Source organism: Procambarus clarkii, chromosome 18 (assembly GCF_040958095.1).
Source record: "Procambarus clarkii isolate CNS0578487 chromosome 18, FALCON_Pclarkii_2.0, whole genome shotgun sequence".
NCBI lineage: Eukaryota > Metazoa > Arthropoda > Malacostraca > Decapoda > Cambaridae > Procambarus > Procambarus clarkii.
In genome coordinates, this window is record NC_091167.1 from 43,743,828 (window position 1) to 43,760,282 (window position 16,455).

The 16,455-nt window shown below is 47.9% G+C and overlaps 1 protein-coding gene and 1 long non-coding RNA gene across 2 annotated transcripts in view; one reads left to right on the top strand and one right to left on the bottom strand.

Annotated features, from left to right (window-relative positions):
• The first annotated feature begins 673 nt into the window (after positions 1-673).
• LOC138365881 (uncharacterized) lies at positions 674-926 on the top strand. The gene is made up of 2 exons (XR_011229066.1): positions 674-815; positions 860-926. It is a non-coding gene; the product is annotated as an uncharacterized lncRNA (long non-coding RNA).
• The window catches only part of LOC123754464 (epidermal retinol dehydrogenase 2), a 38,236-nt gene continuing 22,587 nt past the window's right edge, over positions 807-16,455 (bottom strand). The window contains exons 7-9 of the mRNA XM_045736901.2: positions 2,876-2,992; positions 1,802-1,905; positions 807-971 (exon numbers count right to left, since the gene is read on the bottom strand). Coding sequence (XP_045592857.1) covers positions 1,812-1,905; positions 2,876-2,992 — 211 coding nt within the window. The 3' untranslated portion in view covers positions 807-971; positions 1,802-1,811. The remainder of the gene's footprint in view (positions 972-1,801; positions 1,906-2,875; positions 2,993-16,455) is intronic.

Genomic DNA, 16,455 nt, shown 5'->3' on the forward strand with positions numbered 1-16,455 from the left:
TCATTGTACATTGCGATTTTGGTTCTGCATATATATATATGTGTGTGTACTCACCTATTGGTGCCTGCAGGATCGAGCATTGGCTCTTGGACCCCACTCTTCTCTATCCACCGGTTGTCTAATGCACTGAGTCCCAACCTGTTCCCCCATCATATCTACGTTTCAAATAATGAAGCTCATAATCTTTAAAATTGAATTTCTTCAATTGGCTCCTTTAGTTCATTCTTAATTTGCCCACTATTAAGCTAAAATAAAAGCTTCTAACATCTCTATGACTCATCTGAGTCTTAAGCTTCCTTCCAATACCCTTCTGTTATATTGGTATTCATTGTAAACATTTATCTTTTCCTCTGTCAATCTCCGTAAATATTTAATATGTCTCTATCATGTCTCCCCCTTTCTTTCCTCTTAGTGCCTTCGTCCTCTCTTCATATCCCATCACGCGTAATTCTGAGATGAACCTTGTCGTAAACTTCTGAACCTTTTCGAGTTTCCTTATGTGTTTTTGAGATTGGGTTTCATGATGGGGCTGCATATCCTAAAACTGGTCTCATGTAGGTAGTGTTCAGCGATCTAAATGCCTCCTTATTCACGGAAAATGTTATACTTTTTGCTAATGTAGAGTATGCTGCTGACTTTATCCTATTTATATGAGCCATCGCAGTTAGGTTTGGTGTTATGTCCACGCCCAGGTCTTATTCTCTAGTCTATACAGAAAGGTAGTTTCCCCTTCATTATGGTCTGTCTCTTTGGTCTCCTGTCTCCAGTTCCAGCTGTGTGTGTGTGTGTGTGTGTGTGTGTGTGTGTGTGTGTGTGTGTGTGTGTGTGTGTGTGTGTGTGTGTGTGTGTGTGTGTGTAGATTTTGTTCATAATATTTATAAAACCTAGCACACAGAGGAAGTGGAGGGTGCGGCCCACACAGCCACTGGTGGAGAGGTCTCCGCTGGTCTTATTAAGCAACTCTCCACTACCTGCAAATAACGCAACACATTAATAAACCAAAATATTTAAGTATAATAATTTTAATTACTGCGATATTACTGATGTAATCACTTGATGTCACTTGAGACGTATCACTGTACTAGTCTTATATACCAATGATCTCTCCTTGTTAAATGAGGCCAATTCAACTGCATTCAAACTTGTGACTCCTCAGTCTTTATAATTACCATTTATTGCTTCACATAGCATGAAGATGACAGCTAAACATGACTCCACAGACAGCTAAATGAGTAAGAAGAATGTAATATATTACCGGATCGCTCCTCAGCTATGATACATTTTAACCAGCTTTCACTATTAAATTGCTGTTCTTTATGTGTATCTGAATATTTAACAAATATTAATAATAGTTTTTTTTATCGGCCAGCATAAACTAATTTAAATTTAATTTATACAATTACAAAATATCAAGTGCTTGTTACATTACAGAGTATAATAAGGACACTTGTGTATTAACAATTGAGCTATTAACATGGGGTGTAACACAGTTCTCAGCAATAACAATATGGTTGATGCACAGACGTCGTACACAAACTGTGTTGGACAATAACAACGACCTCCATAATACCTCTCCCTTCAGTAACTGTGAACATTGTGGTGCTCACACGGCTCAACACAATGCTATCTAACGTAATGTAAGGTAGACCTCATCTTTTAACTGACATAAACATTATATTGGCCCAAAAGTACAATACTGTGCTCCCCCCTCCCCCCCACTAAGGTCACGTGTTACCACCCCCCTCCCGGGCACGTGCTCCCCTCCTCCCCAGGTGTGGGGGCCGCGGGTGTCGGCGCGTACCTTGAACACACTACTGGACCTTCTTCCTCCCGACGAAATTGTCCATCATGTGGTTGACGTCGAGGCAGTCACTGAGGTAGAACATGACCTTCTGCGGCAGTAGTCTGTGGACGGAGGGAGGTGCGTTAGTTCATCTACACTTTTCACCTATGGTACTGTACACTAACTGTTGTGGCTGGACCATCTGGTCTCCCATGATGCACCGCCACACAGGACAGGCTGTAGGGGTAACTAACCCACCACCTTCCCGCCAGGCACCAAGCCTAAGACAGTACCAGGGTTCAGAGTTCAGCTACACAAAAACCCTTAGGAACAATGGGATGACCTTTAACAAGCCGCCGGCTTCCGGTCCCCGTCCTGGCTAAAAGGGATAGTGGATGTCAGGTAAATTCAGGTAAATGCGTACAACTAATCAGCGAGAGGAGTTAATCACCACAACAGCTGGTGTAAGTCACACCAGCTGTTGTGACTACACCAGCTGTTGTGACTACACCAGCTGTTGTTACTACACCAGCTGTTGTGACTACACCAGCTGTTGTGACAACACCAGCTGTTGTGATAACACCAGCTGTTGTGACTATACCAGCTGTTGTTACTACACCAGCTGTTGTGACTACACCAGCTGTTGTGACTACACCAGCTGTTGTTACTACACCAGCTGTTGTGACTACACCAGCTGTTGTGACAACACCAGCTGTTGTGACTACACCAGCTGTTGTTACTACACCAGCTGTTGTGACTACACCAGCTGTTGTGACTACACCAGCTGTTGAAGACCAACACCTGTGTTAGACATAATATCTCATATATTCTCTGCAGCTGCCGTGTTCTCACACAGTGGTTTGTGTTACTACAGGTGTTGGAGAACAACTGACGTGTTCTCACATGAATACACTAACACACACACACACAGATCTTATAATTTTCAGTAGTTAACAGTTTAAAGTAACTGGCAGAAGTAGGAAGGGTTGAGAGGAGACAAGGGAGAGGGCGAGAGGGAGAGAGGGAGAGAGAGGGAGAGAGGGAGAGGGAGAGAGGGAGAGGGAGAGAGGGAGAGGGGGAGAGGATACTCACAGGTTAAGGAAGAGGTTGATCTTCATGGTGGAGGGCAGGTGGAGGACGCGAGTATTGAGCAAGATGGCGTCCACGGCCTCCTCCGCCACCCACTCCGGCTCCAGGACGGGCAGGTACCTGCAGGTACAACCACACTCTTCACCACCACCCACACTCTTCACCACCACCCACACTCTTTACCACCACCCACACTCTTTACCACCACCCACACTCTTTACCACCACCCACACTCTTCACCACCCACCACCCACCACACACACTCCTCACCACCCACCACACACACTCTTCACCACCACCCACACTCTTCACCACCACACACACTCTTCACCACCACCCACACTCTTCACCACCACCCACACTCTTCACCACCACCCACACTCTTCACCACCACCCACACTCTTCACCACCACCCACACTCTTTGCCACCACCCACACTCTTTACCACCACCCACACTCTTTACCACCACCCACACTCTTTACCACCACCCACACTCTTTACCACCACCCACACTCTTTACCACCACCCACACTCTTCACCACCACCCACACTCTTCACCACCACCCACACTCTTCACCACCACCCACACTCTTCACCACCACCCACACTCTTCACCACCACCCACACTCTTTACCACCACCCACACTCTTTACCACCACCCACACTCTTCACCACCACCCACACTCTTCACCACCACCCACACTCTTCACCACCACCCACACTCTTCACCACCACCCACACTCTTCACCACCACTCACACTCTTCACCACCACTCACACTCTTCACCACCCACACTCTTCACCACCACCCACACTCTTCACCACCACCCACACTCTTCACCACCACCCACACTCTTCACCACCACCCACACTCTTCACCACCACTCACACTCTTCACCACCACCCACACTCTTCACCACCACTCACACTCTTCACCACCACCCACACTCTTTACCACCACCCACACTCTTTACCACCACCCACACTCTTCACCACCACCCACACTCTTCACCACCACCCACACTCTTCACCACCACCCACACTCTTTACCACCACCCACACTCTTCACCACCACCCACACTCTTCACCACCACCCACACTCTTCACCACCACCCACACTCTTCACCACCACCCACACTCTTCACCACCACCCACACTCTTCACCACCACCCACACTCTTTACCACCACCCACACTCTTCACCACCACCCACACTCTTCACCACCACCCACACTCTTCACCACCACCCACACTCTTCACCACCACCCACACTCTTCACCACCACCCACACTCTTCACCACCACCCACACTCTTCACCACCACCCACACTCTTCACCACCACCCACACTCTTCACCACCACCCACACTCTTCACCACCACTCACACTCTTCACCACCACCCACACTCTTTACCACCACCCACACTCTTCACCACCACCCACACTCTTCACCACCACCCACACTCTTCACCACCACCCACACTCTTCACCACCACCCACACTCTTTACCACCACCCACACTCTTCACCACCACTCACACTCTTCACCACCACCCACACTCTTTACCACCACCCACACTCTTCACCACCACCCACACTCTTCACCACCACCCACACTCTTCACCACCCACACTCTTCACCACCACCCACACTCTTCACCACCACCCACACTCTTCACCACCACCCACACTCTTCACCACCACCCACACTCTTCACCACCACTCACACTCTTCACCACCACCCACACTCTTCACCACCATTCACACTCTTCACCACCACCCACACTCTTCACCACCACCCACACTCTTCACCACCACTCACACTCTTCACCACCCACCCACACTCTTCACCACCACTCACACTCTTCACCACCACCCACACTCTTCACCACCACCCACACTCTTCACCACCCCTCACACTCTTCACCACCACCCACACTCTTCACCACCACTCACACTCTTCACCACCACCCACACTCTTCACCACCACCCACACTCTTCACCACCACTCACACTCTTCACCACCCACACTCTTCACCACCACCCACACTCTTCACCACCACCCACACTCTTCACCACCCACCCACACTCTTCACCACCACCCACACTCTTCACCACCACCCACACTCTTTACCACCACCCACCACACTCTTCACCACCACCCACACTCTTCACCACCACTCACACTCTTCACCACCACCCACACTCTTTACCACCACCCACACTCTTCACCACCACTCACACTCTTCACCACCACCCACACTCTTCACCACCACCCACACTCTTCACCACCACCCACACTCTTCACCACCACCCACACTCTTCACCACCACCCACCACACTCTTCACCACCACCCACACTCTTCACCACCACTCACACTCTTCACCACCACCCACACTCTTTACCACCACCCACACTCTTTACCACCACCCACACTCTTCACCACCACTCACACTCTTCACCACCCACACTCTTCACCACCACCCACCACACTCTTCACCACCACTCACACTCTTCACCACCCACACTCTTCACCACCACCCACCACACTCTTCACCACCCACCACACTCTTCACCAGCACCCACACTCTTCACCACCCACACTCTTCACCACCACCCACCACACTCTTCACCACCACCCACACTCTTCACCACCACCCACACTCTTCACCACCACCCACACTCTTCACCACCACTCACACTCTTCACCACCCACACTCTTCACCACCACCCACACTCTTCACCACCACCCACACTCTTCACCACCACTCACACTCTTCACCACCCACACTCTTCACCACCACCCACCACACTCTTCACCACCACTCACACTCTTCACCACCACTCACACTCTTTACCACCACCCACACTCTTCACCACCACTCACACTCTTCACCACCACCCACACTCTTCACCACCACCCACACTCTTCACCACCACCCACACTCTTCACCACCACCCACACTCTTCACCACCACCCACACTCTTTACCACCACCCACACTCTTCACCACCACTCACACTCTTCACCACCACCCACACTCTTTACCACCACCCACACTCTTCACCACCACCCACACTCTTCACCACCACCCACACTCTTTACCACCACCCACACTCTTCACCACCACTCACACTCTTCACCACCACCCACACTCTTCACCACCACCCACACTCTTTACCACCACCCACACTCTTTACCACCACCCATACTCTTCACCACCACTCACACTCTTCACCACCCACATTCTTCACCACCACCCACCACACTCTTCACCACCACCCACACTCTTCACCACCACCCACCACACTCTTCACCACCACCCACGCTCTTTACCACCACCCACACTCTTCACCACCACCCACCACACTCTTCACCACCCACCACACTCTTCACCAGCACCCACACTCTTCACCACCCACACTCTTCACCACCACCCACCACACTCTTCACCACCACCCACACTCTTCACCAGCACCCACACTCTTCACCACCCACTCTCTTCACCAGCACCCACACTCTTCACCACCACCCACACTCTTCACCACCACTCACACTCTTCACCACCACCCACACTCTTCACCACCATTCACACTCTTCACCACCACCCACACTCTTCACCACCACCCACACTCTTCACCACCACTCACACTCTTCACCACCCACCCACACTCTTCACCACCACTCACACTCTTCACCACCACCCACACTCTTCACCACCACCCACACTCTTCACCACCACTCACACTCTTCACCACCACCCACACTCTTCACCACCACTCACACTCTTCACCACCACCCACACTCTTCACCACCACCCACACTCTTCACCACCACTCACACTCTTCACCACCCACACTCTTCACCACCACCCACACTCTTCACCACCACCCACACTCTTCACCACCCACCCACACTCTTCACCACCACCCACACTCTTCACCACCACCCACACTCTTTACCACCACCCACCACACTCTTCACCACCACCCACACTCTTCACCACCACTCACACTCTTCACCACCACCCACACTCTTTACCACCACCCACACTCTTCACCACCACTCACACTCTTCACCACCACCCACACTCTTCACCACCACCCACACTCTTCACCACCACCCACACTCTTCACCACCACCCACACTCTTCACCACCACCCACCACACTCTTCACCACCACCCACACTCTTCACCACCACTCACACTCTTCACCACCACCCACACTCTTTACCACCACCCACACTCTTTACCACCACCCACACTCTTCACCACCACTCACACTCTTCACCACCCACACTCTTCACCACCACCCACCACACTCTTCACCACCACTCACACTCTTCACCACCCACACTCTTCACCACCACCCACCACACTCTTCACCACCCACCACACTCTTCACCAGCACCCACACTCTTCACCACCCACACTCTTCACCACCACCCACCACACTCTTCACCACCACCCACACTCTTCACCACCACCCACACTCTTCACCACCACCCACACTCTTCACCACCACTCACACTCTTCACCACCCACACTCTTCACCACCACCCACACTCTTCACCACCACCCACACTCTTCACCACCACTCACACTCTTCACCACCCACACTCTTCACCACCACCCACCACACTCTTCACCACCACTCACACTCTTCACCACCACTCACACTCTTTACCACCACCCACACTCTTCACCACCACTCACACTCTTCACCACCACCCACACTCTTCACCACCACCCACACTCTTCACCACCACCCACACTCTTCACCACCACCCACACTCTTCACCACCACCCACACTCTTTACCACCACCCACACTCTTCACCACCACTCACACTCTTCACCACCACCCACACTCTTTACCACCACCCACACTCTTCACCACCACCCACACTCTTCACCACCACCCACACTCTTTACCACCACCCACACTCTTCACCACCACTCACACTCTTCACCACCACCCACACTCTTCACCACCACCCACACTCTTTACCACCACCCACACTCTTTACCACCACCCATACTCTTCACCACCACTCACACTCTTCACCACCCACATTCTTCACCACCACCCACCACACTCTTCACCACCACCCACACTCTTCACCACCACCCACCACACTCTTCACCACCACCCACGCTCTTTACCACCACCCACACTCTTCACCACCACCCACCACACTCTTCACCACCCACCACACTCTTCACCAGCACCCACACTCTTCACCACCCACACTCTTCACCACCACCCACCACACTCTTCACCACCACCCACACTCTTCACCAGCACCCACACTCTTCACCACCCACACTCTTCACCACCACCCACCACACTCTTCACCACCACCCACACTCTTCACCAGCACCCACACTCTTCACCACCCACACTCTTCACCACCACCCACCACACTCTTCACCACCCACCACACTCTTCACCAGCACCCACACTCTTCACCACCCACACTCTTCACCACCACCCACCACACTCTTCACCACCACCCACACTCTTCACCACCCACACTCTTCACCACCACCCACCACACTCTTCACCACCACCCACACTCTTCACCACCACCCACACTCTTCACCACCACCCACACTCTTCACCACCACCCACCACACTCTTCACCACCACCCACACTCTTCACCACCACCCACACTCTTCACCACCACCCACCACACTCTTCACCACCACCCACACTCTTCACCACCACCCACACTCTTCACCACCACCCACCACACTCTTCACCACCACTCACACTCTTCACCACCACCCACACTCTTCACCACCACCCACCACACTCTTCACCACCACCCACACTCTTCACCACCACCCACACTCTTCACCACCACCCACCACACTCTTCACCACCCACCACACTCTTCACCAGCACCCACACTCTTCACCACCACCCACACTCTTCACCATCCACCACACACTACACACACACTCTTCACCACCCACCACACACACTCTTCACCACCCACCACACACTATACACACTTCATCAACAATGAATCAATGATCAAATACTGAACAAGATAAATAATTTGTTATGCTGTTGCTTCGCTTCTGAATAATATCAACTTGATTAATGTTAAGTGTAAACATTTTAGTCCATTCTGCTCGACTGTGAGTGCTTGCAGCAAGCATGTGGTGGGAGGTAGCAGTATGTTCAGTACTGTCACCACCAGGACGTTGACTCTGGCATCACTGAATATGGGCAAACCGCCAAGTTTTTTACCACAATATATATATAAGGCCTATTCTAACCTCCCCTTGCAGTGCTAGGCATCATACACGCTAATACAGGCCTTTTGTAGTTCATATATGCACTACATATTGCTGCATAGTACATATATGTACATATATTATGCTGTACTAGGCCTAGGAATATATAAATTTGGCCTTTCAACTTTCCGGACTTATTTCCGGACTATATAACATTAGTAGTAGACAAAGTAAAGGAGTAGTGAAGGTGTGAGCCCCACACCAGTACTCTCCACCAGAGGGTTACTCTAAGAGCTGCCATGCCGGGGGCGGGCTTGGCTACATGATATCATTAACGCTTTAGTTGTGTTCTGTAAATATTAATTTGCAACAATTACAATTATTACCAAATTCCATTCTTCATTATATAGTCCACCTCTTTGTTTCTCTCCGCTGTGGTGGTTGGTAACTTGTTTAATACTCACCATTACACGGAACACCGAGGCCTTGTGTCTCCCGTAGCATTAGGTACCTATGTTTGTGGTGGTCCTCTGAGGGGGGGGGGGGCCTACAGGACCACAACTGCCAGGTCCCCTTCCCCAAGGCCAGTGTGTGGGGGGGGGGGGGGGTCCTCTACAACCCCCCCACCCCCACACACGCACACAGTGCACTGTTGTTTGAGTATCGGGTAGAAGTAAGAGTAACTTACTCAAGGCTTACTCAAGACCAGGAAACAAAAGGCTGGCACTCCGAAAGGTAAATTAAAAGCAGATAAGAACATTCTTAACTGAAATAAATACAATGGGTAACAAAGGTCAGAAGATAGGCTGCACAAGACATGATGGACTACATCACTCACAAGTGTAAGGAGGCAGCAGGCAAATTTGTCCCAGTCCAAAACCAAAACCAAAACCCCTACAATTTTCTCTCATCTTTTTTTCATTTCATGTAATCTGTTATCATTTTTTGTCTATAATTTTGCAAGTATTTACCTCCTTAAAATTTTCTTAGATTAAGGACCTGCCCGAAACGCTGCGCGTGCTAGTGGCTTTACAAGACTGTAATTACCATATTTGTATCCTCACATTCCTTATGTACATTCTTGTATATGCATAAATAAATAAATAAATAAATAAAAAAGAAAAAAAAAACCGGAATGCAAACAAGACCCCATTGTTTAATCAGGGATGTAAACTGGCAAAGCAACTAAGAACAAGACCATGGAGAACCTACAGAAATAACTGAACACTTGAGAGCAGAGAGAGATACCAGAGTGCCAGGAATGAGTACCTCAGGAGGAGATGAGAGGCAGAAAGGAAGTATGAAAAGGACATAGGAAATAAACCAGACTCAAACCAAATTGCTGCACAGACACAACAGGAGGAAAACAACAGTGAAGGAACAGGCAATGAAACTGAGGATAGGGGCAGGCAGGTTCACTACAAACATCAAGGAAATGTACGAGGGACTCAATAGGAAATTCTAGGAGGTCTTCACATTAGAGCAAGGTGAAGTACCAGAATTAAGAGAGGGAATAACTAACCAGGCACCACTGGAGGAGTTTGAGATTACCAGTAGGGAGGTAAGGAAGCATTTGCTTGAGTTGGATGTGACAAAGGCTATAGGCCCAAACGTAATCTCACCATGGATACTAAAAGAAGGAGCAGAAGTACTGTGCTTACTACTCTCAATAGTGTATAACAAATTACTGGTAACAGGTGAATCGCCAAAAATTTGGAAGACTGCTAATGTAGTTCCAATATACAAGAAGGGCAAAAGACAGGAGGCACTGAACTACAGGCCAGTCTCCCTAACTGAATACCATGCAAAGTGATGGAGAAGATTATGCAAAAGAAAAAAAACTAATAGAACATCTGGACGAACTTTGTAACACATCACCAGCATGGGTTTAGGGATGGCAAATCTTGCCACACGGGAGTAATGGAATTTGATGACTGGGAGACAAAAATTAGACAAGAAAGAGATGGATGGACAGACTGCATATATTTGGATTGCCTGAAAAACATTGACATAGTAACCCATAGGAGACTCGTGCACAAGCTGGAGATGCAGGCGGGAGTGAAAGGGAAGGTACTTCACTGTATAAGAGTAAGCAACAGAAGACAGCAAGCCTCGTGGTGAGGTCTCAGAGGGGCAAGACGTTGCTATTGGAGTCCCACAATCCCACAGTATTGGAGTTCAGTCCTTGGACTTTTCCTCTTTCTTATATGTAAACGATCTCACAGAGGAAATTCACTCGTTCCTCTCAATGTTTGCTGATGATGCGAAAATTATGAGGATTAAAACCGAGGAAGATAGTATGCGGCTACAAGATGACCTAGACAAACTGAAGGAATGGTCCAACAAATGGCTACTAAAGTTCAACCCGAGTAAATGTTAGGTAATGAAGCTAGGGAGAGGTAGCAAGAGACCAGTCACAAGGTACCGAATGGGAGATAAAGTCCTCCATAAAACGAAGAAAGATCTAGGAGATGATACCACGACGAACCTGTCTCCTGGAGCTCATATCAAAAGAAAATCATCAGCGGTGTATGCAAGGCTGGCTAACATCAGGACTGCCTTTAGAAATTTGTGTACAAATTATGTGCATGCAAATTATGTAAATTATGATTAGGAATCATGCACAAATTCAGAACTTTGTATACCACATACGTAAGGTAAGACCCTGAAGTATGCGGATCCAGCCTGGAGTCCATACCTTGTCAAATATAAAACTAAGCTGGAGAAGGTTCTAAGGTATGCCACCAGACCAGTTCCAGAATTAATAGATATGAGTTACGAGGAAAGGCTGAGCGAATTGAACATCACGTCGCTGGATACAGAAACGTTCGGGAAGACATCATTACCACACGTAAAATTCTCAGAGGAATTGACAGGGTAGCTAAAGTCAAATTATTTAATGCAGGTGGTACTCGCACAAGAGGACACAGAAAATTGAGTAGAAATTGAGTACCTAAATGAGCCACATAGACATTATAATCATCAGAAAGAATATATTCATTGTCATAGTTAACAAATGGAATGCATTAGGCAGTGATGTGGTGGAGGCTGACTCCATACACAGTTTTAAATATTGACATGATAGCGCCCAATACGCTCAGGAATCTGTACACCAGTTGATTGACAGTTGAGAGGCGGGACCAAAGAGCCAGAGCTCAACCCCTCAAGCACAACTAGGTGAGTAAAACTAGGCGAGTACACCCACACACAGTTGGTCAGTTAGGATCGGACGCGTCTATTCAGTGACAGTGAATAACCAAAGAAATTTCGATGTTTTGAAATGTTATTAGATTGATAATAATAATAATATATTCACCTGAAGGCACAATGGGTCGGTGAGATTACATAAGATTGGTGTTTTAACATTCATGTAAAGTCACTAACACACATAGCGTTACGGGCAGGTCCTTACTCTAACACATCAGGTAAGATGAAAGGGAACATTGTAACAAGGCTTTATATCAACAGATAACTACAACATAAAGTAACAGAGGTGATTACACTGGTAATGATGTGTGTCTTAAGTACTAATATTGGGGAAGTGGGCACTACAAGATACAGTGTGAGTTTGAAGCACAAGGTACGAAACTATCACGATGAAATTAGCTACTTTTTGCTTTTACTTTTCAACAGGGCAAAGGTTGGACAATTTTTTAATTCATCAGGGAGTGAGTTCCAAAGACTGGTTCCTTTTAATTGCATGGAGTGTTTGCACAGACTTGGTCCGACTCCGGGGATATAAAAGAGATATTTGTTTCTGGTGTGATGCTCATGGGCTCTGTTACAAGTTCAAGTTCAAAATCAAGTATGTTTATTGAGACAAGAAAGAAATACATCTCAAAGGGATAGAGTAGCTTGGGCTATTTCTACCCCCCCCCCCGGGGTTCTGTTGCATCTATCAAGAAAAAATGTCTTGATTTTATATATTATATATATATATATATATATATATATATATATATATATATATATATATTATATATATATATATATATATTTATATATATATATAACTGAAAACTCACACCCCAGAAGTGACTCGAACCCATACTCCCAGAAGCAACGCAACTGGTATGTACAAGACGCCTTAATCCACTTGACCATCACAACCGGACATAATGAGGTGATAGCCGAGGCTATTTGAACCACCCCACCGCCGGCACTCGGATAGTAATCTTGGGCATAGCATTTTACCAAATCACCTCATTCTTTGGGGCACACGTGAGGAACACAAATGCGAACAAGCCTGAATGGTCCCCAGGACAATATGCAACTGAAAACTCACACCCCAGAAGTGACTCGAACCCATACTCCCAGAAGCAACGCAACTGGTATGTACAAGACGCCTTAATCCACTTGAAAATCACGACCGGACATAATGAGGTGATAGCCGAGGCTATTTGAACCACCCCACCGCCGGCACTCGGATAGTAATCTTGGGCATAGCATTTTACCAAATCACCTCATTCTTTGGGGCACACGTGAGGAACACAAATGCGAACAAGCCTGAATGGTCCCCAGGACAATATGCAACTGAAAACTCACACCCCAGAAGTGACTCGAACCCATACTCCCAGAAGCAACGCAACTGGTATGTACAAGACGTCTTAATCCACTTGACCATCACGACCGGACATAATGAGGTGATAGCCGAGGCTATTTGAACCACCCCACCGCCGGCACTCGGATAGTAATCTTGGGCATAGCATTTTACCAAATCACCTCATTCTTTGGGGCACACGTGAGGAACACAAATGCGAACAAGCCTGAATGGTCCCCAGGACAATATGCAACTGAAAACTCACACCCCAGAAGTGACTCGAACCCATACTCCCAGAAGCAACGCAACTGGTATGTACAAGACGCCTTAATCCACTTGACCATCACGACCGGACATAATGAGGTGATAGCCGAGGCTATTTGAACCACCCCACCGCCGGCACTCAGATAGTAATCTTGGGCATAGCATTTTACCAAATCACCTCATTCTTTGGGGCACACGTGAGGAACACAAATGCGAACAAGCCTGAATGGTCCCCAGGACAATATGCAACTGAAAACTCACACCCCAGAAGTGACTCGAACCCATACTCCCAGAAGCAACGCAACTGGTATGTACAAGACGCCTTAATCCACTTGACCATCACGACCGGACATAATGAGGTGATAGCCGAGGCTATTTGAACCACCCCACCGCCGGCACTCGGATAGTAATCTTGGGCACAGCATTTTACCAAATCACCTCATTCTTTGGGGCACACGTGAGGAACACAAATGCGAACAAGCCTGAATGGTCCCCAGGACAATATGCAACTGAAAACTCACACCCCAGAAGTGACTCGAACCCATACTCCCAGAAGCAACGCAACTGGTATGTACAAGACGCCTTAATCCACTTGACCATCACGACCGGACATAATGAGGTGATAGCCGAGGCTATTTGAACCACCCCACCGCCGGCACTCGGATAGTAATCTTGGGCATAGCATTTTACCAAATCACCTCATTCTTTGGGGCACACGTGAGGAACACAAATGCGAACAAGCCTGAATGGTCCCCAGGACAATATGCAACTGAAAACTCACACCCCAGAAGTGACTCGAACCCACACTCCCAGAAGCAACGCAACTGGTATGTACAAGACGCCTTAATCCACTTGACCATCACGACCGGACATAATGAGGTGATAGCCGAGGCTATTTGAACCACCCCACCGCCGGCACTCGGATAGTAATCTTGGGCATAGCATTTTACCAAATCACCTCATTCTTTGGGGCACACGTGAGGAACACAAATGCGAACAAGCCTGAATGGTCCCCAGGACAATATGCAACTGAAAACTCACACCCCAGAAGTGACTCGAACCCATACTCCCAGAAGCAACGCAACTGGTATGTACAAGACGCCTTAATCCACTTGACCATCACGACCGGACATAATGAGGTGATAGCCGAGGCTATTTGAACCACCCCACCGCCGGCACTCGGATAGTAATCTTGGGCATAGCATTTTTACCAAAAATTGTCCTGGGGACCATTCAGGCTTGTTCGCATTTGTGTTCCTCACGTGTGCCCCAAAGAATGAGGTGATTTGGTAAAATGCTATGCCCAAGATTACTATCCGAGTGCCGGCGGTGGGGTGGTTCAAATAGCCTCGGCTATCACCTCATTATGTCCGGTCGTGATGGTCAAGTGGATTAAGGCGTCTTGTACATACCAGTTGCGTTGCTTCTGGGAGTATGGGTTCGAGTCACTTCTGGGGTGTGAGTTTTCAGTTGCATATTGTCCTGGGGACCATTCAGGCTTGTTCGCATTTGTGTTCCTCACGTGTGCCCCAAAGAATGAGGTGATTTGGTAAAATGCTATGCCCAAGATTACTATCCGAGTGCCGGCGGTGGGGTGGTTCAAATAGCCTCGGCTATCACCTCATTATGTCCGGTCGTGATGGTCAAGTGGATTAAGGCATCTTGTACATACCAGTTGCGTTGCTTCTGGGAGTATGGGTTCGAGTCACTTCTGGGGTGTGAGTTTTCAGTTGCATATTGTCCTGGGGACCATTCAGGCTTGTTCGCATTTGTGTTCCTCACGTGTGCCCCAAAGAATGAGGTGATTTGGTAAAATGCTATGCCCAAGATTACTATCCGAGTGCCGGCGGTGGGGTGGTTCAAATAGCCTCGGCTATCACCTCATTATGTCCGGTCGTGATGGTGAAGTGGATTAAGGCGTCTTGTACATACCAGTTGCGTTGCTTCTGGGAGTATGGGTTCGAGTCACTTCTGGGGTGTGAGTTTTCAGTTGCATATTGTCCTGGGGACCATTCAGGCTTGTTCGCATATATATATATATATATATATATATATATATATATATATATATATATATATATATATATATATATATATATATATATTTATATTTATATATATATATATTTATATATATATACATATATATATATATATATATATATATATATATATATATATATATATATATATATATATATAAATCCTTTGACTATGATCTATAAAGTGACTTCAAGGAATTAAAAGCCCCCACAGTCCCCGTGGTAAAGTATTCGCCCGGCGCTGCGCAAGCACTTTGTCCGGAAAAGATTGTCTGGGCGCCAATCCTTAATTGTAGCCTCATTTTACCCAGCAATGAATGTGTAACTGGGTGTTAAACGATTTGGCGGGTCGTATTCCGGAGAAAATTAGGATTAAGGACCTGCCCGAAACGCTATGCGTGCTAGTGGCTTTCCAACAATGTTGGAATTCTTGTTTATAAAGAGCTATATTTATTTATGAACTCAATAAATAAATAAATAAATAAATAGAAA